The following is a 22757-nucleotide window of genomic DNA, read 5'->3' as shown; positions in this document are numbered from 1 at the left end:
CCATATCACAGACAGCACTTGTATCTTCCACCACCAATACGCTGCTTTTCCTCCACATCACTGCCAAAACCTCTATTGTAGCCCCACTACACACGCCATCAAAGGTCACTGCTAACTTCAGATGTATTTGTAGCCAGACCTTAGTGCCCAGAGATGACAATAGCCATGTGTGTACGATTTATCCGTGTGTGAATATGTGTGTGTTTGGTTTGTATGTGTTTAATGAAGAACTTAGTTTGACAGGTAATAATATCAATGAAAATAAAAAAAAAATTGTAAACATAATATAATTGGACAGATAAAAGAAATCTGCTCACTAACGGAAATTCTTTCTTTCTCATTCCGTCTGATAAGTCTCCCCTGACTCGGAGATCTGGGAGACTTTTCCAAACTCCCCCCATTTCATAAACCTTGCCAGTCCTTTTGCTTCATCTCTCTCCCTTCCTAGTCAACTCTTTGGCTAGAAGAAGGAGCCACTGGCTTGAAAACTTGCACATTTCCTTAATCTTGATGTATGTTTTCTCTTGCTGCCACTTGGTAAGCAATTTTTTTTATCTACCCAATTATGTTGTCATTAATAATATCCACCAGTCTTTTTTTCATTGTGACTGCCAGTCACTCAGTGCCTCCTTTATGTGGTGAGCAGCAAACTATTCTTTTCACATTGTTGTTATTACTGAACAAGTGTGTGTAACATTGAATTTCTGTTGCTTTGAGAGATGGTTCTTGTGGAAGTAATTGATGCAATTTTGTTTTTCTTTTTTATTAAATACATAAAAACTATACTTTTCAAAATTTGTGCTGTATTATTTTTAAGCTTGCAAGTAGTTACCTGAAACACAATTCAATAGTACAATATATTTTCTGACAGTCCTACAGTGCATCTTATTAACAATGTGAAGTTTTCATTCCCTGAAATTTATATAATTAAAAAGGTATGCATTTTTAGTAGAAATGGGCTGTAAATAATGATTTCTTTAAAAGATGAAATGTAAAATGAATGCTCACAAGTATTTCATTTTCTCATATTAGGAGTAGAAGAGATATTAGTTACAGAGCTTCAAGAAGGGGATGTGTTATACTCAGTCAGTGCCTATGAAGCAGAAAATGAAGATGCAATGAATCTTGTTGAGGGTGAGAAGGTTTACATCATAGGTAAGTGTATGATAAACAGTCCAAAGGCTAATGAACATCAATAAGTATTTTCAAATAACTCATTGAAAAACTTACTATTATTAAGGTAAATGTTTTAAGAGTTATTCATCTGGGAGTATGTAGCTGGTACTCACAAAACTCATAACTGATTATGAACAAATTGTTGGAATTTTAAATTTATCATGTGTGTTTTATTTTTGGCTTCATTTGTATATGTGCAACGTATAATGTGTTCCAATAGCAAACAGCAACTGCCTTTGTGGATGATGTCAATAATCTGGGCAGTTTATCTTGTATCACAAATATAATAATTTCCTGCTTTTAAGAATTTATATTTGTTGTTATTTTTGTGGTATCAGTCAAATGGCTGGACTGAAGCAGTCATTGGAGTGAAGAACATAACATCATGCCTTCACAAGTCAGTTCATTTATTCATAATTACATCCACCTGAATCTGAGTCATGCTCTCTTTCTACTATTTTTACCATGCACACTTCCCTCAATAACAAACTGACTATCCCTTGATATCTTGGGATGTTTGTTATCAAACTATCCATTCTTTAAGACTAGTTGTGCTATAAAGATGTATCCTTCTTCCCTCAATGCAGCATCTCTGCTGTACTTATCATACCCAGACATCTAATCTCAAACATTTTTCTGTAACATATTTATCAAAAACATCTATTATTTTCTTTTCTCTAGTGTTTTCAACCTTTTTTCAATCTGACCAAGTACTTCCAGAAAGAACTTCTTAATTTCATTTTTGTATTTGATGTTAAAATTCTCTTTTTCAGAAGTAGTTTGTTGCTATTGCTGGTCTGCATCGTATATGTCCTCTCTACTTTGGTCACCATGAATTAATTTACTCCCAAGTAGTAAAATCCATCTGTTAACTTAGTGTCTTTCTAATATCCTTAGCATCACAATATTTAGTTTGAGTGCACTTTGTTACCATTGTTTTACTTTTGTTAATGCTGATTTTACAACCTCTTTTCAAGACACTACCCATGCTTTTTGACCTATCTTCCAAGCCCTTTGGCATCTCAAACATAATTACGATGCCCTCAACAAAAGATTTTTTTTTAAATTCTTCTCCTTCAAATTTAACACCCTTTCAAATTTCTATTAGGTTGCCTTTGTTGCTTGTTCATTGTACGTGTTGAATAACACAGGGGATAGGTTGCAACTGTGTCTCACTACCTTGTCCACTACTGCCCCCTTTCATATCCTTCAGTTCTTATAACTGCAGGCATCACAAATTTATAAAATTCTCTGGAACCTAAACTAATCCTCCACAGTATGACTTCCACCAGTCATTCTATTGTTCCATAGACAATTTCTGCTAGTTTTTTTGCAATCACGGTTGTGTAACTCAAGGCTTGGCAACATTTTTAGCATTTGTCTTCTTTGGTATTGGGATTTTTAAATCCCCCTGGAAGTCAGAAGTTATTTCTCACAGTGCACACATCCAGTCAACCAGGGGGGAACAGTTTTGTCATGGTTGGTTCCTCCAAGGACATTAATAATTCTGAGGGAATGTTGCCTATTCTAGGTGCCTTGTTTCTACTTAGGTCTTTCTGTGCTCCTCTCGCAGTGTTTTATTTTATTTTATGTACACGTCAAGTTCCACAAGACCAAATTCAGGAGCAAATCTCCAAGGTCATGGAATGTGTCAGTACATGAAATTACATTACAAAAGTAATAACAGTTAAAAATAAATGTTTATGAACCCAAAAAAGTCAGTCCATAAGTTTAAGTAAACACAATCAACAATACAATAAGAATCAGCTTAATTTTTCAAGGAACTCCTCAACAGAGTAGAAGGATTGACCCATGACGAAACTCTTCTGTTTGGATTTGAAAGGGCGTGAATTACTGCTAAGATTTTTGAATTTGAGTGATAGCTTATTGAAAATGGAGCAGCATTATACTACACACCTTTTTGCACAAAAGTTAAGGAAGTCCGATCCAAATGCAGGTTTGATTTCTGCCGAGTATTAACCGAGTGAAAGCTGCCTATTCTTGGGAATAAGCTAATTTTGCTAACAATAAATGACAGTAAGGAATATGTATATTGAGGGGCCAGTGTCAAAATATCCTGACTTGTGAACAGGGTTTGACAAGAGGTTCGTGAACTTACACCACTTATTGCCCAAACCACCCATTTCTGAGCCAAAAATATCCTTTTAGGCTGGGAAGAGTTACTCCAAAATATAATATCATATGACATGAAAATAAGCAAAGTAGACTAATTTTCATGTCGAACAATAACTCACTTCTGATACCGTTCGAATAGTGAAAATGGCAGTATAAGTCTTTGAACAGGATTCCGAATGTGGGATTTCCATGACGGCATACTATCTATCTGAGCACCTAGAAATTTGAACTGTTCAGTTTCACAAATAAGGAACAGGAGTGGCCCGAACACTGATCCCTGGGGCACCCCCCACTTGACAGCACCCCAGTCAGACCTCACATCACAGCCATTATCAACATTGTGAATAATGACCTTTTGCTGCCTGTTGCTAAAGTAAGAGGTGAACCAATTGTAAGCTGCTTCCCCTGTTCCGTAATGGTCCAACTTCTGGAGCAATATTTTGTGATCAACACAATCAAATGCCTTAGTTAAATCAAAAATATGCCAAGTATTGGAAACCTTTTGTTAGCCCATCCAGTAGCTCACAGAGAAAAGAGAATATAGCATTTCCAGTTATTAAACTGCTTCTAAAGCTGAACTGTACATTTGATAGCAAATTGTGTGATATAAAATGATCAATTATCCTTACATACACAGCCTTTTCAATAACTTTTGCAAACACTGATGGCATAGAAATAGATCTAAAGTTACCTACATTATTCCTTTCTCCCTTTTTATGAAGTGGTTTTACTACCAAGTACTTTAATCGCTCAAGAAACTGACCATTCCTAAAGGAAAAAATTACAAATATGGCTAAATACAGGGCTAACATGTGCAACAAAGTACTGTAATATTCTGCTAGACACTCCATCATAACCATGAGAGTCCGTAGTCTTCAGTGATTTAATTATTGACTCAATCTCACTCTTGTCTGTATCACAGAGGAGTATTTCAGACATCAATCTTGGAATGGCATTTGCCAAGAAAGTTATATGTAGAAACTAAATTTTTATTTAATTCACCAGCAATGCTCAGAAAATGATTCTTAAATACTGTACATATATTTGATTTATCAGTAACAGAAATATTTTTACTGCAAACTGACTTTATATCGTCGACCTTGTGCGGCTGATCAGACACTTCCTTCACAACTGACCATATGGTTTTAATTTTATCCTGTGAATTAGCTGTTCTATTTGCATACCACGTACTCTTTGCCTTCCTAATAACATTTTTAAGCACCTTACAACACTGTTTGTAACGGGCTACTGTAGCTTGATTGTGACTACTTCTAACATTTTGATATAATTCCCACTTTGTTCTACAAGATATCCTTATCCCACTAGTCAGCCACCTGGGCTGCCTTTTATTGCTAGTGCATGATAGATTTAATGATAGCAGATGTAAATATTAAACCTGTAAATATTAGAAGTTTATTTTAATTCATGTACATAATTTTACTGTTTATTGACTGAGGATAATTAAAATTAATGAAACTCAAGTTTTTCTAATTAAATTTTTGTAATGTGTTTATCTGACATGTTCCACACCCAGGAGGATCCCCTCTTTTGTGGGTCTGTGGAATGAATAATTAATCTAATCTAATTTAATCTAATAGCCTTCTCATCTTTGATTAGTACTGGTTTGTCATCGAAGCTCTTGAGGTTCATCAGCTACTTCCCTTTTTTTCTCCAAAGGTTTCTTTAACTTTCCTGTTCATGACATCCATCTTCCCTTAAGTTATCTCAGATGGAGAATCATCGTTAGGTGTTGAAGTAACTTCAGGCATGCCTGAGGGATGTTTGTTGGGACCTTTGCTGTTTATAGAGTATGTTAATGACCTTGCAGGCATTATTAATAGTGATGGCAGACTTTTTGCATATGATGCAATTATCTGTAATGAAGTACTGTGTGAAAGAAGCTGCATAAATATTCAGTCATATCTTGATAAGATCTCAAAGTGGTGCAAAGATTAGCAACCTGCTTTAAATGTTAAAAAGCGTAAAATAGTTGTAGTTGTCGTGGTCTTCAGTCCAGAGATTGTTTTGAAGCAGCTCTCCATGCTACTCTATCCTGTGCAAGCTTCTTCATCTCCCAGTACCTACTGCAACTTACATCCTTCTGAATCTGCCTAGTGTATTCATCTCTTGGTCTCCCTCTACGCTTTTTACCCTCCACACTGCCCTCCAATACTAAATTGGTGATCCCTTGATGCCTCAGAACATGTCCTACCAACCGACCTCTTCTTCTATTCAAGTTGTGCCACAAATTTCTCTTCTCCCCAATTCTGTTCAATACCTCCTCATTAGTTATGTGGTCTACCCATCTAATCTTCAGCATTCTTCTATAGCACCACATTTCAAAAGCTTCTATTCTTTTCTTGTCTAAACTATTTATCGCCCATGTTTCACTTCCATACATGGCTACACTCCATACAAATATTTTCAGAAATGACTTCCTGACACTTAAATATATACTCGATGTTAAAAAATTTCTCTTCTTCAGAAATCCTTTCCTTGCCGTTGCCAGTCTACACTTTAAATCCTCTCTACTTCGACCATCATCAGTTATTTTGCTCCCCAAATAGCAAAACTTATTTACTACTTTAAGTGTCTCATTACCTAATCTAATTCCCTCGGCATCACCCGACTTAATTCAACTACATTCCATTATACTTGTTTTGCTTTTGTTGATGTTCATCTTAGATCCTCCTTTCAAAACCCAGTCCATTCCGTTCAACTGCTCTTCCAGGTCCTTTGCTGTCTCTGACAGAATTACAATGTCATCGGTGGACCTCAAAGTTTTTATTTCTTCTCCATGGATTTTAATTCCTACTCTGAATTTTTCTTTTGTTTCCTTTACAGATTGAATAAAATCGGGGATAGGCTACAACCTTGTATCACTCCCTTCTCAAACACTGCTTCCCTTTCATGCCCCTTGACTCTTATAACTGCCGTCTGGTTTCTGTACAAATTGTAAATAGTCTTTTGCTCCCTATATTTTACCCGTGCCACCTTCAGAATTTGAAAGAGGGTATTTCATTGTCAAAAGCTTTCTGTAAGTCTACAAATGCTAGAAATGTAGGTTTGCCATTCTGTAATCTATCTTCTAAGATAAGTTGCAGGGTCAATATTGCCTCACATGTTCCAACATTTCTACAGAATCCAAACCGATCTTCCCCAAGGTCGGCTTCTACCAGTTTTTCCATTTGTCTGTAAAGAATTCGCGTTAGTATTTTGCAACCATGACTTATTAAACTGATAGTTCGGTAATTTTCACATCTGTCAACACCTGCTTCTTTGGAATTGGAATTATTATATTCTTCTTGAAGTCTGAGACTATTTCGCCTGTCTCATACATCTTGCTCACCACATGGTAGAGTTTCGTTGGGGCTGGCTCTCCCAAGGCTGTCAGTAATTCTTATGGAATGTTGTCTACTCCCAGGGCCTTGTTTTGGCTTAGGTCTTTCAGTGCTCTGTCAAACTCTTCACGCAGTATCATATCTCCCATTTCATCTTCATCTACATCCTCTTCCATTTCCATAATATTGTCCTCAAGTACATCGCCCTTGTGTAGGCCCTCTACATACTCCTTCCAACTTTCGGCTGGGTTCCATCTGAGCTCTTGATATTCATACAAGTGGTTCTCTTTTCTCCAAAGGTCTCTTTAATTTTCCCGTAGGCAGTGTCTATCTTACCTCTAGTGAGATATGCCTATACATCCTACATTTATCCTCTAGCCATCCCTGCTTCACCGTTTTGCACTTCCTGTCGATCTCATTTCTGAAATGTTTGTATTCCTTTTTGCTTACATCATTAACTGCATTTTTGTATTTTTTCCTTACCTCAATTAAATTGAATATATCTTCTGTTACCCAAGGATTTCTGCTAGCCCTCGTCTTTTTACCTACTAGATCCTCTGCTGCCTTCACTATTTCGTCCCTCAAAGCTACCCATTCTTCTTCCACTGTATTTCTTTCCCCCATTCCTGTCAATCATTCGCTAATGCTTTCCCTGAAACTCTCTACAACCTCTGGTAACTAAGTTTATCCAGGTCCCATCTCCTTAAATTCCCACCTTTTTGCAGTTTCTTCAGTTTTAATCTACAGTTCATAACCAATAGATTGTGGCCAGAGTCCACATCTGCCCCTGGAAATGTCTTACAATTTAAAACTTGGTTACTAAAGCTCTGTCTTACTATTATATTATCTATCTAAAACCTTCCAGTATCTCCAGGCCTCTTCCATGTATACAACATTCTTTAATGATTCTTGAACCAAGTATTAGCTATGATTAAGTTATGCTCTGTGCGAAATTCTACCAGGTGGCTTACTCTTTCATTTCTTACCCCCATTCCATATTCACCTACTATGTTTCCTTCTCTTCCTACTATCGAATTCCAGTCACGCATGACTATTAAATTTTCGTCTCCCTTCACTATCTGAATAATTTCTTGTGTCTCATCATACATTTCATCAATCTCTTAATCATCTGCAGAGCTAGTTGGCATATAAACTTGTACTACTTTGGGAGGTGTGGATTTCATGTCTATCTTCGCCACAATAATGCGTTCATTATGTTGTTTGTAGTAGCTTACCTGCACTTCTATTTTTTTTATTGATTATTAAACCTACTCCTGCATTACTCGTATTTGATTTTGTATTTATAACCCTGTATTCACCTGACCAGAAGCCTTGTTCCTCCTGCCACCAAACTTCACTAATTTCCACTACATCTAACTTTAACCTATCCATTTCCCTTTTTAAATTTTCTAACCTACCTGTCCGATTAAGGGATCTGACATTCCACACTCCGATCTGTAGAATGCCAGTTTTCTTTCTCCTGATAACGATGTCCTCCTGGGTAGTCCCCACCCGCACCCGGAGATCCAAATGGGGGACTATGTTACCTCCGGAACATTCTACCCAAGAGGACACCATCATCATTTAACCATACAGTAAAGCTGCACGCCCTCAGTAAAAATTACGGCTGTAGTTTCCCCTTGCTTTCAGCCGTTCGCAATACTAGCACAGCAAGGCTGTTTTGGTTAGTGTTACAAGGCCAGATCCATCAATCATCCAGACTGGTGCCCCTGCAACTACTGAAAAGCCTGCTGCCTCTCTTCAGGAACCACTCATAGGTCTGGCCTCTCATCAGATACGGTACGGCTATGTGTGTCGTTGAGGCATGCAAGCCTCCCACCAATGGCAATGTCTATGGTTCATGGGGGGTATAATGAAAAAAAAAATAGTATACTATGAGTATAATATGAATGAGTCACAGCTGGAATTGATCAGTTCATACAAACACCTAGTAGTAACACTTTGCAGGGATATCAGATAGGCTCAGTTGTGGGTAAAGCAGGATTTCATTTATTGGTAGGATACTGGGGAAGTGCAAGCAGTCTACAAAGGAGATTGCTTACAGATTACTTGTGTGACCAGTTCTAGAATATTGCTCAAGTTTGTGGGAGCCTTACCAAATAAGACCAATAGAGTGTATTGAATGTATACAGAGAAGGGCAGCACAAATGGTCACATGTTTGTTTGATCCATGAGAGAGTGTCACAGAGATACTGAAAGAACTGTACTGGGAGATCTTTGAAGAAAGATATAACCTATCCTGAGAAAACTTTAAATGCTGACTCTGTGAATATAGTACGACCTCCAATGTATTGCTCAAATAGGGATTGTGAGGATGAGATTAGGCTAATTGCAGCATGCACAGAGGCATTCAGACAGTTATTCTTCCTGCACTCCATACGTGAATGGCACTGGAGGAAACCCTAATAAGTGGTGCAATGGGATGTACCCTCTGCTAGTATAGACATAGATGTAGAGGTAGAAAGTCGTATATGCTTGTACAGCCTTGTGTTTCTCCTTTAACCATTCCTGTTTCTGGTTGTATGCCATCTGTCAATGACATTTTTTCAAATGTCCAAATTCGCAAATTCAAGTCCCAGTCCGCTACACAGTTTTAATCTGCAAGGAACTTTCAAATCGGTGCACACTCTGCTGCAGAATGAAAACTAATAATTACAATATAATATAGTTATCCTATGTTGATGATGGTCAAAGTAGAGAGGTTATAAAGTGTAGACTGGCAATGGGAAGGAAAGCATTTCTGAAGAAGAGAAACTTGTTAACATCAATTATAGATTTAAGTGTCACGAAGTCTTTTCTGAAAGTATTTGTATGGAGTGTAGCCATGCACATAAGTGGAACATGGACAATAAACAGTTTAGACAAGAAGAGAATAGAACCTGTTGACATGTGGTGCTACAGAAGAATGCTGAAGATTAGATGGGTAGATCATGTCACAAATGAGGAGGTACTGACTAGAATTGGGGAGAAGAGGAATTTGTGGCACAAATTGACTACAAGAAGGGATTGGTTGGTAGGATGTGTTCTGAGGCATCAGGGCATTGCCAATTTAGTGTTGGAGGGAAGCGTGGATTGCAAAAATTATAGTGGGAGACCAAGAGATAAATACAATAAGCAGATTCAGAAGGATGTAGGTCGCCGTAGTTACTCAGAGCTGCACAGCATGGAGTAGCATGGAGAGCTTCAAACTAGTCTTTGGAGTAAAGACCAAAACAACAACATGTCTTCTTCACTATTTAATCTGTCAAAGATACTCATGCATCTTCTGGTGCATTTCCTTAACTTATTTCTGTTAATCATTATCTAATGCTTAGTTTGGATCTCTCAATAACCTGAACTGTTTTCAACTTGACCAATTCCCATACCCTTAATTTTTCTGCAAATTCTTCATGTCAGTATGCATTTCATAACTAATTGATTGCCACCATTGTCCAGATTTGCTCCTGAAAATGTATACCAGTTTAAAATTTGGTTTCTAAACCTCTGCCTTACCATTCTGTTACCTATTGAGAAACTTAAGCAGTCAACAGTTCTCTCTCATGTAAACAATGCTCTTTTATGATTCTTAAATCAAGTGTTAACATTGATTAAACTGAATTCTGTCAAAACTGTTTCCCATCCCACCCACTATCATTACATGGTCCTCTTTTGTAAAGTCCTTACATAAAGCCCCTAAGTTGTCTATCACATGACTTAATCCTGCATGTGTCTTGAAGATACCGGTGGCCTGGTACACTGCCCCCGAACTTTCCTGTAACTGAGGGCCTACACCTCGCCCATGGCAACTACCTAGAAGCAGCACTTTCTTCTTCCTAACACTTTGTACACTCATAGGCTTCTTGGCCTCAGTAGAAGTGTGCTGCACATTTTCTGCTCCTTGTTCTACCTGATGCTCTTCTCCACTTAACTCTGGCAGTAGTAGTTACCTGTTTTTGGCGTTGATGATAAAACTGTCAGATCACGTTCTCTTTCTTCCTATCCCCCTACCAGCTGCCAGTTCTCTCCTCCCCCCTATCTCCTTTGATCCTTATCAGTTCCTTCCTTGCTTCCTCCAACTGTGCCTGAAGGGCACAGATTTTTTCTTTCCTGTTCCCCAATCAAAATGTTCCTACTGCATACTCTGCAGTTCCAGGAGAGAGCCTCTTCTGTTCTCCCAACATTTTCCCCACTGTCTCCCCACTCCAGTGAAAATAGTTCCTCCAAGATTGGCAACAAATCCCTCTACTCACTACTCTATAACAGCACCCACATTTCTCACTCATGGTCAGTCTCAAAATAATAATTAAGTTTAAAGAATGTTTTAAATTTGTCAAGGGCATGAGATTGGCTGTATGTAAACAAAAAATGACACAAAGGTCTTATGTGTGGTTGTTGTTTTTGTACTGATCTAGAGATACACTGAAAGAAGAATGAATTAGTAATTATTTTGCTTTTAGAGAATGTACATATCAAGCATGTTTTTAAATGTTTATAACTTGGAAAATTTAGGCCTAGATCACGTCTATCTAACTAATAAACAATATGAAATGTGTTAGTTACTATGATTTAGAAACATTTAATTATAATTTTATTGTGACAATAGACACTGATGAAACTAGTAACTTTTTTTTTAAATGAATTTTACACTGTCAAGAAAACTTGAATAGAATTTTTTGTGTTTATGTCACACACAATTTCGGGTTATATCGCGATTATCGGGACTGCAGATAACACAAAGTTTTTTCAAGAACAAGCTCTGCTGTGACACTAATACTCAGTTGTGTGACAAGAATGGACACGACAGCAAGTACACGAAACAAATAAATTTAAATTCGACACTATTTCTTCTTAAATAAGTTTTTTTAGCAGACAAAGAAATTACCTGTGATCTCACTCGGGGGCCATCATGAATACCTGTGGGTCGGGGAAGTGATGATGGTGGTGATGATGATTTGGATCTCTCGATGGAGTACTCAGGAGGATGTTGTCATAAGAAAAAGCAAATCTAGTGTTCTATAGGCCAGAAGACAGGAATGTTCAATCACTTAATTAATTAGGTAGGATAGAGAACTTTGAAAGATAAAGTGGATAGACTACAGTGAGATACAATAGGAATTCATCAAGTGCAGTGACAGGAAAATCATCATTTATGGTCAGATAGGTTCAGGAATATTAACACAAAATCAAGTAGAGTTAACTTAGGAATTGGTCTAATAATGATTAAGAAAATAGGAAGCAGGTGAACTACTAGAAAGAAAATAGTCAATGAATTATTGTAGCCAATCTGGACACAAAGCCAAGACCCACCACAGCAGTACAAGTGAATATGGCTACCAGTTCTGTAGATGATGAACAGTTGAAACTGTTTGCCATTCTGCAAGCATTAGAGCATATGCGCCGACATCGTGGCATGAAATTCATCATCTGCTCCGATTCCCAAAGTGCTCTACACGCTCTTCAACAAATGTACCCAGCAGATCGGATGGTGCAAGAGGTGCAGGACGCACTCCTGCTCTTGCAACAGCAGGGTAAGGATGTGATTTTCTGCTGGGTTCCAGGGCACATAGGGATTCCTGGAAATGAACTTGCAGATGCGGCTGCCAAGGAGGCTTGCTCCATCCCACCTCCTGCTTGCTGTTCCGTCCCCCTGCAGGCCATTATGTCTTTCGTGACTCGGAAGGTCATGCGTTGGTGGGAGGCTCAGTGGCTGGACGTGAGGGATAATAAGTTGCGAGCGGTGAAGGATTCTGTCCGACCGTGGCTCACCTCCTTCCGACAACGACGCGCTGAGGAAGTAGCCCTTACACGGCTTAGAATAGGACATTGTCCTTTGACACATGGTTTTCTGTTACGTCGTGAGGAGCCACCAACGTGTCAGACATGTGGGACACAGTTGTCGATACGGCATATTTTAACTGAGTGTGTTTTATATGCAGGTTTGAGGGAAGATTTCTGTTTCCCACCAGACCTACCCTCTCTTTTAACTAATAATGAGGCGAGTGTCACTAGAGTTTTACGTTTTTGTGTGATGTCTGGCCTTCTTCCCAAAATATTGGGATTGAAGTCTTAATGTGCTGTCCAGTGGTTTGGTCACCCGTTATTTGTAAGTGGTCACTCAGCCACCGTTACTTATTTTTCCCTGTTTGTCCTGCTATTTTATTTTTAGTTTTATCTCCCTGTTTTGATGTGCTGTGTCCAATCTTGCAATTTGAACAATACCACTTCTCTCACGATTCGGCTCTGAATTGAACTTTTGGGAACGGGCGCTGATAACCTCGCTGTTGTGCGCCCTAAAACACTAATCATCATCATCATCATCATTGAAAAATGTATGATAAGGCGAAAGAAATTATGCTGTTCATTAAGGGATACAAAAATGTATTTTTTATGGCAGACTGGAATTTGGTAGCATGAGAAGGAAGACCAGGAAAAATACCAGGAGCACATAGACTGAGGGAAGGAATTGAAAGGGGAGACACCTGGTAGACTTTTGCAAAAAGCATAATTTCATAATTTAAAGAACTTGGTATGAGAGTCATGAAAGACAGTTTTGTTGTGTGAAAGAGACATGGACACATTACAAAGTTTTAGGTGGATTATAAAATGGTGGGTGGAGAATTTGGGGATGTGTTTCAAACTGCAAAACATGTCCACAGACAAATGTGGACTCTGACCATAGTTATTTATGAACTTCAGATTAAACCTGGAGAAATAGCAGAAACAGTAGGAACTTAAGGAGATGGTACATGGACAAATTGAAAGACAAATGGTTGTTGAGATTTTCCAAGTTAGCATTAGGCAACAATTGTCTGAAACAGGGGAATACAATAGAACATGAATAGGGAATTATGAGAGATGAAATAGCAAAGGATGAAATAGGAAAATGACAAGGCCCAGAAGAAATTGTGGAAAACACATGATATATTGATTTTTGTTGATAAAAGGAGGAAATAAAGCAGGCTAAATGAAATACAGATGTCTAAAAAATGATACTGGCAGAAAGTGGAAAATGGCAGATCAGGGGTGGCCAGAGCAGAAACACAATTCTATGGGAACATGCACAATTATGGGAAAGATAGATGCTGTGTATAGGAAAATGAAAAAAAATGCCTTTACAAGAAAGAGGTGCAGCTGAATGAATGTCAAGAGCTTGTGTGGGAAGCCAACACTAAACAAGGAAAGGTGAACTAAAAGTGGAAGTAATACACAGAAGGGTTATACAAAGGAAAAGAACATGAAGACAAAATTACAGAAATGGAAGAGGCATTAGTTGAAGATGAAGTGGGAGACATCATACTGCGAGAAAAAATTGACAGATCACTGAAAGACCTTAGTAGAAACAAGGCATCTGGATTGAATGAGCTTCTTTCAGAATTTTTAATATCCTTATGACAACTAAACATGATGAAACTGTTCCATCTGGTATGCAGGATATGTGAGACCCAAAAAAGACCCTTACACTTCAAGACAGATGCAATAGTTTCAGTACCAAAAATGGAAGATGCTGAGTGTTTCCAAAACATCAAGTAAATTATCATGGTTGCAAAGTATTAGCTCTCATTGTCTACAGAACAACAGAATGACTGGTGGCAGTCAAACTGAGGAGGATCAAATTTGATTCTACAGTGCATCTCAGAAAATAGATTGAAAAAAGGCTAATCCTTATTTGTAGATTTAGAAAGAAGATTTTGCCAATTTTTGAATGAATACATTTGTTGAAAGGCAGTAGGGATAAAATACAGGGAAATGTAATATACAACTTGTACAAAAACCAGGCTACAGTTATGACAATTGAAGGATACAAAATGGTGCCAGTAGTTGACAAGACAGTGAGACAGAGCTGTAGCCTGTCCCTCATGTTATTCAGTATGTATACAGAACAAGCAGTAAAAGAAGAGCAAAAGAAACTTTGAAGTGCTATTAAAGTTTAAATAGAAGAAACAAGAAATAAAGAGAAATTGTAAGCTTTAAACATCTAATATTAATCTGAAGAGAATAAGTTTTGTTTCTGGGAGGATGTGTGTGAAGTGTAGTCTTGATGGAAGTGAATCATGGACAGAAACAATACTGAAAGGAAGAGAGTAGATATTTTTTCAAAAGTCTAGAATAACAATTAAGATTATGAGTAATGCAGGGGTGCAGCATTGAGTCAGGGAGGGAAGATCTCTATAACACTCTGTGACTAAAAGAAGGATAAGTTGATAAGACACATCCAGAGACATCAAGACATGATCAATTTAGTAATGGGGTGGGGGAGTGTGTGGTAAAAATTACAGAGTAAGACAAAAGCTTGACAACAGTAAGCATGTTCAAATGGATGTAGGATGCGGTATGTATGCTTGTGGTAGATAGAGTAACGTGTTTGGACTGAATACTACAACAGCTAAATGGTTCAAATGGTTCAAATGGCTCTGAGCACTATGGGACTTAACATCTATGGTCATCAGTCCCCTAGAACTTAGAACTACTTAAACCTAACTAACCTAAGGACAGCACACAACACCCAGCCATCACGAGGCAGAGAAAATCCCTGACCCCGCCGGGAATCGAACCCGGGAACCCGGGCGTGGGAAGCGAGAACGCTACTGCACGACCACGAGATGCGGGCTACAACAGCTAAAAAATAGTTTTCTGCAGGGAGTCTCAGTTCTCTCTTCTCTTCTTGATCTGATGTCCAAAGGATACATAAGATTCACAAAGACTAAAATAATTATGAAATAATATGAAATGAAGTGCTTGTGATCTAAGTTCTGTAATGTACTATATCAGACATGAATATGTATTGTCAAGAGCGTACAATACACGATAGTCTGTATTCAGGTGCATGAGAAGTGAAGTTAATGTATCTTTTAGCCAAATATCTCTTTTTTCCAGTTTTGCATGATTTCCTAATTTCACTTAAACTAAATGCCAAGAAAATTCATTTGGTGCCCCTTCCTAACTGAGCTCTGTGTTGACAATGTAGGGAAAGATAGCTTGCTCCTTACTGTAAAGATGAGACATTAAGTTACAGACAGACACAATTAAAAGACACTTACACAAAGATTTCAGCCACAGCCTTCATCAACAAAAGAGAGACACACTCCATTCATACACACAAGCAAGCACACTTCACACACACACACATAACCACTAACTCCAGCAGTTCCAGCCAGAATGCAACATAACACCCTTCATTTCAATGGCTGCATCACTACCCAAGCTGTCTGGATCCACCCCTCCACCACCAGCTTTTCTGAACTGTGCATATAGGAGCTATCCTTACAACACATTCTCCGCTCCTGTAACTGTCATACTGTCCCCACACCCTCCTCCCAAAAATTTCAACCCCTCTGTCCTATCATCTCCTCCTCATTCTCATCCCCCATGCACTTTGTTTGCTACCCTCTGCCTATGCACTTACTTGTCTTTCACTACTCCTCTCCTTTTTCGACCCTATTTTCCCCTCCTACCTGTCCCACAACCTCATATTAGCCTTTCTGATTTGCTTAAGTAACCCAGGATGTAATTCTAGCATTTTTGAATGCAGCAGGAGGCACACAGCCAAGTGCAACTAGAATTCCACTGTAAATCTCAATCACATTTTGTTATTGTGAGGGAACAACTCACCAGCATTGTGAAGCTACTCCAACTGCCTTACACTCCATATTTAACTCTGCTCTACTTCTTTTCTGGACATTTGAACAAAGGAATATAAAAGAATTATTAAGGTAGTGCAAGTGGTTTTGTCAGGATGCATGAATATCTATGAAGTTTCACCTTCCAGGGTGTATATAAAGATAGAAAAATATGCTGATTGTGTATGGATGCAGGAGGCTCATATCTTGAAAAGAGTAACCCAACGTACAAATAAATTTTCCTTTTTATGACTTCTATCCCAATATCTATTGGATAAATCCTGTATGTCTATTCCTATAATGAGTGTAGTCATTTATTTTCTAGTTGTCTTTTCATGGTCCATGACTTTATTTTTTCATTTTCTATGTGGTTTATAGTCCAGATCCGTATGTGCAGTGCATTCATTTTTCTTGGAAAGGTGTAAATGAGACATTAGGCTAAACAGTGCTATTTATTTTATACTATTGCATATACTGTATGTGTCAGAAAGATTTCTAAACCATTTATTTACATATTGAATATACAGATAACAAGACTGATGAATTGATCTCTCTGGTTTTCTTGGCGGATTGATTAATATGAGCTTTCAGATGTTCATCTGAGTTGTCTTTTCTACTTTCTGCCCAATATTTAGAAACTGTCCTAACCATCTTCTTCAGGTGCTGCAAGTTTTGCTATTATGTGAGCTCATTGCCTGCACTCCAATATTGATGATTGTTTTAGTATTATGATATGCATCAAATATATCTTTAATGCCTATTTATCACAATCATAAAGATATTAATGACTTGTATGTATCCTCTCCTTTTAGATATGAATAACCCAGACTGGTGGTTTGTTAAAAAACATCTCACAGAAGAGAAAGGATGGGTTCCAGCTCAACTTCTAATGGATGAAATTAGGTACACAACATTTGTTCAGAAAGTAATCCAGCAAAAAATTGACCAGCTTCCTGTTTTTGAAAGTAAGTGTTTTGGTCTCTGTCTTTTTGTACATGAATTTAGCTATTTAATATAAGATGTAATAATTTTGAAATCAGTATAATCAGTTCTGTTGTTGGTTGATGTTGTGACAGAATGTCTTGAATGTTTGTATTTGTTTGTGTCTACATCTTATGGCAGATTGTATTAACAAATTTGTAGATCCTAAAAAACTTTCACTTCAAGAAACTGTTGCGATAAATCTGTATTAAGGAAAAAGTAGGCTGCATTTAAAATCATACAAACCTTTAAGTGAAATTTGCTGATCATACATGGAAAGGTGTCTTCTGCGGCACTACGTCTGGATCTCAGAAGATCATTTTTCTGTAAAACTTTTTCTGTTATGGAAATGGAACACTGCAACTGTGATGAATAAAAGTTTCCAAAAATTACAGCAACCAGTTGCCTTTTGTGATTCTTCAATCTGTATTTTCCATGACTAGTTTTGAATCACCTAATGCCGCTATTTCAAGTTCTTTGACTCTTACAACGGCAGTCTGGATTCTCTACAAATTGTAGATAACCTCCTTCTACCTGTATTTTATACCTGCTCCTTCAGGAGTTCAGAGAAAATATTAAGGTCAACATTATCAAAAGCTTTCTTTAAATCTATAAATGCTATAAACATACATTAACCTTTATTCAGTCTGTCTTCTAAGTTGTAGGATCTTACTGTCTCGCATGATCCTACAGTTCTATGGATACCAAACAGATCTTTCTCAGAGTCAGCTTCTACCAGCTGCTTTTCTTCTGTAAGTAATTTCTGGTGTATTTTGCAACCAAGACTTGTTAAACTGGCAGTTCAGTAATATTCAAACCTCAGCATCTGCCTTCTTTGGGACTGGGATTATTAGACTACATAATTATTATTACAGTCTGAGGATGTTGTACCTGTCTCATATACTTTGGATACCAGGTGGAATAGTTTTATCATGGTTGGTTCTCACAAGAATCTCAACAATTCTGAGGTAATGAGATTCCTCCAGGTGCCTTGCTCCCTCTTTGGTCTTTGCTTGTTCCCTCATATTTTTCTTACAGTACCATTTGTGTTTCTATATTTGCATTACTGGTTGTCATAAAGAGCCAATTCCAAATGTTTGTTTTCACTCTGATATGAAGACTATAGTACATCAAAAATTTAGAATTTATTATTTCTATGGGTGATGTTAACATCTTGTATCAGGGCTTCTGAAAGTCATACTCACCTCTCCTAAAGTCATTCTGTTACCCACCCAACCTGCAAAACATTCCTCTTAAAGAATGATGAAAGGTAGCTGAAGCCCTGGTAGAGGATGTTAACATTGCTCATAGAAATAATAAATTCTAATTTCTGAAGTATCATATTTTCCATGTCAGAGTAAAACAAATATTTGGAATTAACTCTTTATAATAACCAGTCATACAAATATAGGAACATGAATGGTACTGTAAGAAACATATGAGAGAACAAGCAAAGACCTAAGTGGGAGCAAGGGACCTGGAGTAGAGACATTACCTGCAAATTATTTAAATCCTTGGGAGGACCAACCATGACAAAACTATTCCACCTGGTATGCAAAATATATGAGACAGGTAAAACACCCTCAGACTGTAACATAATAATGTAGTGTAGTAATCCCAGTCCCAAAGAAGGCAGGTGCCAATATGTGAATATTATTGATCTGCCAGTTGCAATACACACCAAAAACTATTTACAGAAAAAAAAGACTGGAGGAAGCTGACCTTGTGAAAAATCTGTTTGGGCTCCATAGAACTGTAGGATTGTCAGGACAGTGTCGCCACTACAACTTAGAAGACAGACTGAAGAAAGGCTAACCTATGTTCATAGTATTTATAGATTTAGAAAAAGCTTTTGATACTTTTGACAGGAATATTTTCTCTGAAATTCTGAAGAAGCAGGTATAAAATGCAGGTTAAAGAAGAAGTTATCAACAACTTGTAGAGAATCCAGACTGCATTTGGAGGAGTCAAAGAACATGAAATGGAGGCACTATGTAAGAAGAGAAGGAGACAGAGTTGTAGCATATTCCCCATGTTATACAGTGTGCACATTGAGTAAACAAATTGTGATGGGAATTAAAGTCCATGAAGAAGATAACAATTTTGCCACTGACATTGTAATTCCATCAGAGTTAACAAAGGACTTGCAATGTCTGTTTAATGGAAAGAGTAGTGTCTTGCAAAGGGATTATAAGATAAACATCAATAAAAGTAAAAGAGGGATAATGGAGTTTCGCTTATATAAATCAGATGATGCTGGAGAAACTAGATTAGGAAATGGCACATGAAAGGTAGAAGACGAGTTCTGCTATTTAGACAGCAAAATAACTCATGATGGAAAGTAGGGAGGGTATAAAATCCAGATTGGGAAAAGCAGGAAAGAGTTTCTGGAAAAGATAAATATTTTAACATGTACTAATAATAAGATGTATAAACTGCCATGTCTGTTTGAACATGCTAATCTCAAAAACTACTAGATGACAGGTAATTAGAGCATAATTTGAGGCCACATTATCTAAAACTGTCCTATCTGGCAGTCTGAATACACTGCTCTCCAGTACTGATAGATGAATTTTCAAGGGATTTTCACAAGTAACTAGAGCGTAGCTTGGAGCACTGTATAGGTTTTACTTTTTCAAAATCGGAACACTTGGGCAAAAGTTATAAATCAAACAATCGAAAATCCAGGATGGAATGTAATATTGGGAAAAAGTTATAGTGATTTAAAATTTCATAGAAAACCACCATGTTTGTCTATTTGAATACGCTGATCTCCAAAACTACTAGATGAAATTTCGTGGGGTAGCCAGGGTATAGCTTGGGGCAATGTATAGGCTTTATTTCAACAAAAGTGGAACACATGGAAAAAGATATTGTAATTTAAAGTTTTATGCAAAATTACCTGCACAGCTCAGTAGTTTGGATTTTAGTCACCAGTAGCTCACGTAGTTAGTTTTGTAGTACACTGAAGAACCAATAGATGATGCTGTTAGTTTTGAATTTACTTGTGTAGGATATATGGGTTTACCAATTTTGCTTTGTGTATTAAAGACATAATGACATTGCTTTGCTTGTTTTGATGCATTTTATTGATATTCTTTTCTTGAAAAGGTAAAAGACTGTGGACTCAATCATCTCAAGAATTGTGAGGTGAGACTTTCTGGAGCCCAAAATCGTTGGGCTTTAACTCGCTCTTTGGAAGCTCATTCTGAAAGTAAGGCACAGTGTAGCTCTGATCTAGAGTGTTATGCTCTTTAGAACCCTTCTATCACAGAGGCTTAAAGTTACATCCCTCCAACATAGCACCATAGAACCAGAAATTTTAATTAGAAGTGGTGCAGGCGAGTGAGATTTTATACCCCAAATCCCACTTATTCTTAACGTTTTACCATTTCACTTTATTTTTGTACAGATCTCGATGAGCTGATGCTACATCATGATCATAAACAAAGCACAAGGCCAGATGCCACATGCTATGGGCATCGACCTAAATGTCAGTTGCTTTTTGCACAGGCAGCTCTATGTGGCTTTCTCCTATGTGAGTGAAGCAAACAAGCTCTTGATTCATGTCCCCAATCATACTACTTTACATGTATATAAATAAGCTTTGTAAGTGAAAAGTAAATTCCATGGGTGTGAAGTTTTGGGCATTGATATAATTAAATACCTGGGCAACACTGGGTTTCTCAGCTAGTCTAAGATAAATGTAAGCGTTAAATAGTTTATTTCGAAAGTTACATCTACAGAGTGTAGCTCTGCATGGAAGTAAAACATGGATGATACATACTACAGAACAGAAGAGAATAGAAGGTTTTAAAGTGTTGTGCTGTAGAAGAATACTGAAGATTAGATTGGAAGATAGTGTAACCAATGAAGGGGTAAGAAATTTATAGCACAATTTGACTAAAAGAAGGCATATGCTGATGGGACACAGCCGGAGAAATCAAGGAATAGTCGGTTTGGTGATGGAGGGACGTATGGAGTGTAGAAATTGTAGACAGAGAGCAAAGCTTGAATGCAGAAGCGAGTTCAAGTGGATTTAGGTTGCATTACTCATGTAGAGATAAAGGGATAGACTAAAATGGAGAGATACATCAGACTAGTCTTTCGATTGAAGATCACAACAACAACATTAATAATAGTAGCGAGATTGTTGAATAACTTGAAACAACTGAACAAAACTGATCTTTCGCACTACTCATTTTTGCAGAAGGTTGAAAAAGATTTATTAATATTGTTCTTGATACTGGTGGCATGTTTTGTCAAAGACAGTGAATATTTACTGTATATGCACATTCAGTTTATAAATACACAGCCTACATGTCAGTTCAGACTCAAGATGCATCATTTTACAAGAGTTGTGTATAATTACCAATACATACATCTGAATTAAGTGGAGCAAATAAATCACATGTAAACTGTTTATTCATGTACTTGAGAATGCTAATAATCAACAGTTTTCAACTGTTCTACCCTTCTCTTACTAACACTTTTCGAAATGTTTTAATAAAATTTATGAGCAATGAATGTTTGATGAATTTTCACTTGACAGTGTTGGTAAAATAAGTGAACTAATGCAGCTGTTAATTTGTTTATAATCTTAGCATTTTCAAAAACAACGTATAACTTGAAAATATAAGAACTGAAACGTTGGAAGGGCAGATTCAAGTATCAAGATCTGAGTAACAGAAACTGGAATTTATAGCATCTTAATACATATTTGTTCTCCTGTTTCAGTTATGACATCAGTTCAGTAATATTTATACTTGAGAGCTGACCTGGACTGTCATTACATATCTTTCTTATTCCCATCTCTCTTATTCCTTATTGGCTGATAAACAGACAGTAGATCCAAAATTACACCTTGTTTAAAGTTTAAAAAAACTGCCTGGAGAAAGACTTTTTTCCTGTTTTCATTCATTATTGGTTAGTAAATAAGCAATAGATCTAACAAATTAGCTGTTTCAAAGATATACACTCGCTATTCAAATAAATCACTGGAAGTGGACAGTCAGATAAAATTTGGTGATGTTACAGTTCTGCTATCAAGAATGATTGTTCTAATATTTATTGGCTAGAAATGCTACATGGCTGAATTATCAGCTTGTCTAGTTCTATAAATGTACTGATGATCAAGAAAACTGAGGTTTATCTAATGTTGTGTTTTCTCTGTTGCAGAACCTGTACATACAGACAAAGCTACCGCACCAAGATTTGTTGAGAAGCTTCAACCTAAGCATGTTCCTGATGGAACAACAGTTGAATTTCGGTGTCAGATTTCTGGTAGCCCTCGTCCACAGGTTACATGGTTTAAGCAGACAGCCATTCTGTTGCCTTCTCATGACTTCCAGGTGCGTAACAAGAGAAAGCTAGGGGATATAGTTCCTCTCCGTGTTATCAAAGAGGGACCAATCTCGTTCCCATACCTGTGCTCTTCACTTCTGTGTATCTATCATTGAAGGTGGAGTCAGTGTGAGAAAGAAAACAGTTTTTGCTACACTTCTAA

General features: G+C 37.4%; 1 protein-coding gene across 1 annotated transcript in view; it reads left to right on the top strand.

Annotated features, from left to right (window-relative positions):
- LOC124613827 (titin) overlaps positions 1 to 22757 on the top strand; it is a 524266-nt gene that overhangs the window by 414154 nt on the left and 87355 nt on the right. Inside the window, exons 131-133 of the mRNA XM_047142550.1 lie at positions 1033 to 1155; positions 17083 to 17235; positions 22430 to 22602. Of these exons, the coding sequence (XP_046998506.1) occupies positions 1033 to 1155; positions 17083 to 17235; positions 22430 to 22602 (449 nt within the window). The remainder of the gene's footprint in view (positions 1 to 1032; positions 1156 to 17082; positions 17236 to 22429; positions 22603 to 22757) is intronic.

Source organism: Schistocerca americana, chromosome 4 (assembly GCF_021461395.2).
Source record: "Schistocerca americana isolate TAMUIC-IGC-003095 chromosome 4, iqSchAmer2.1, whole genome shotgun sequence".
Classification (NCBI taxonomy): domain Eukaryota; kingdom Metazoa; phylum Arthropoda; class Insecta; order Orthoptera; family Acrididae; genus Schistocerca; species Schistocerca americana.
The sequence above is the reverse complement of the archived record's forward strand: the minus strand, read 5'-3'. Positions and strand labels throughout refer to the sequence as shown.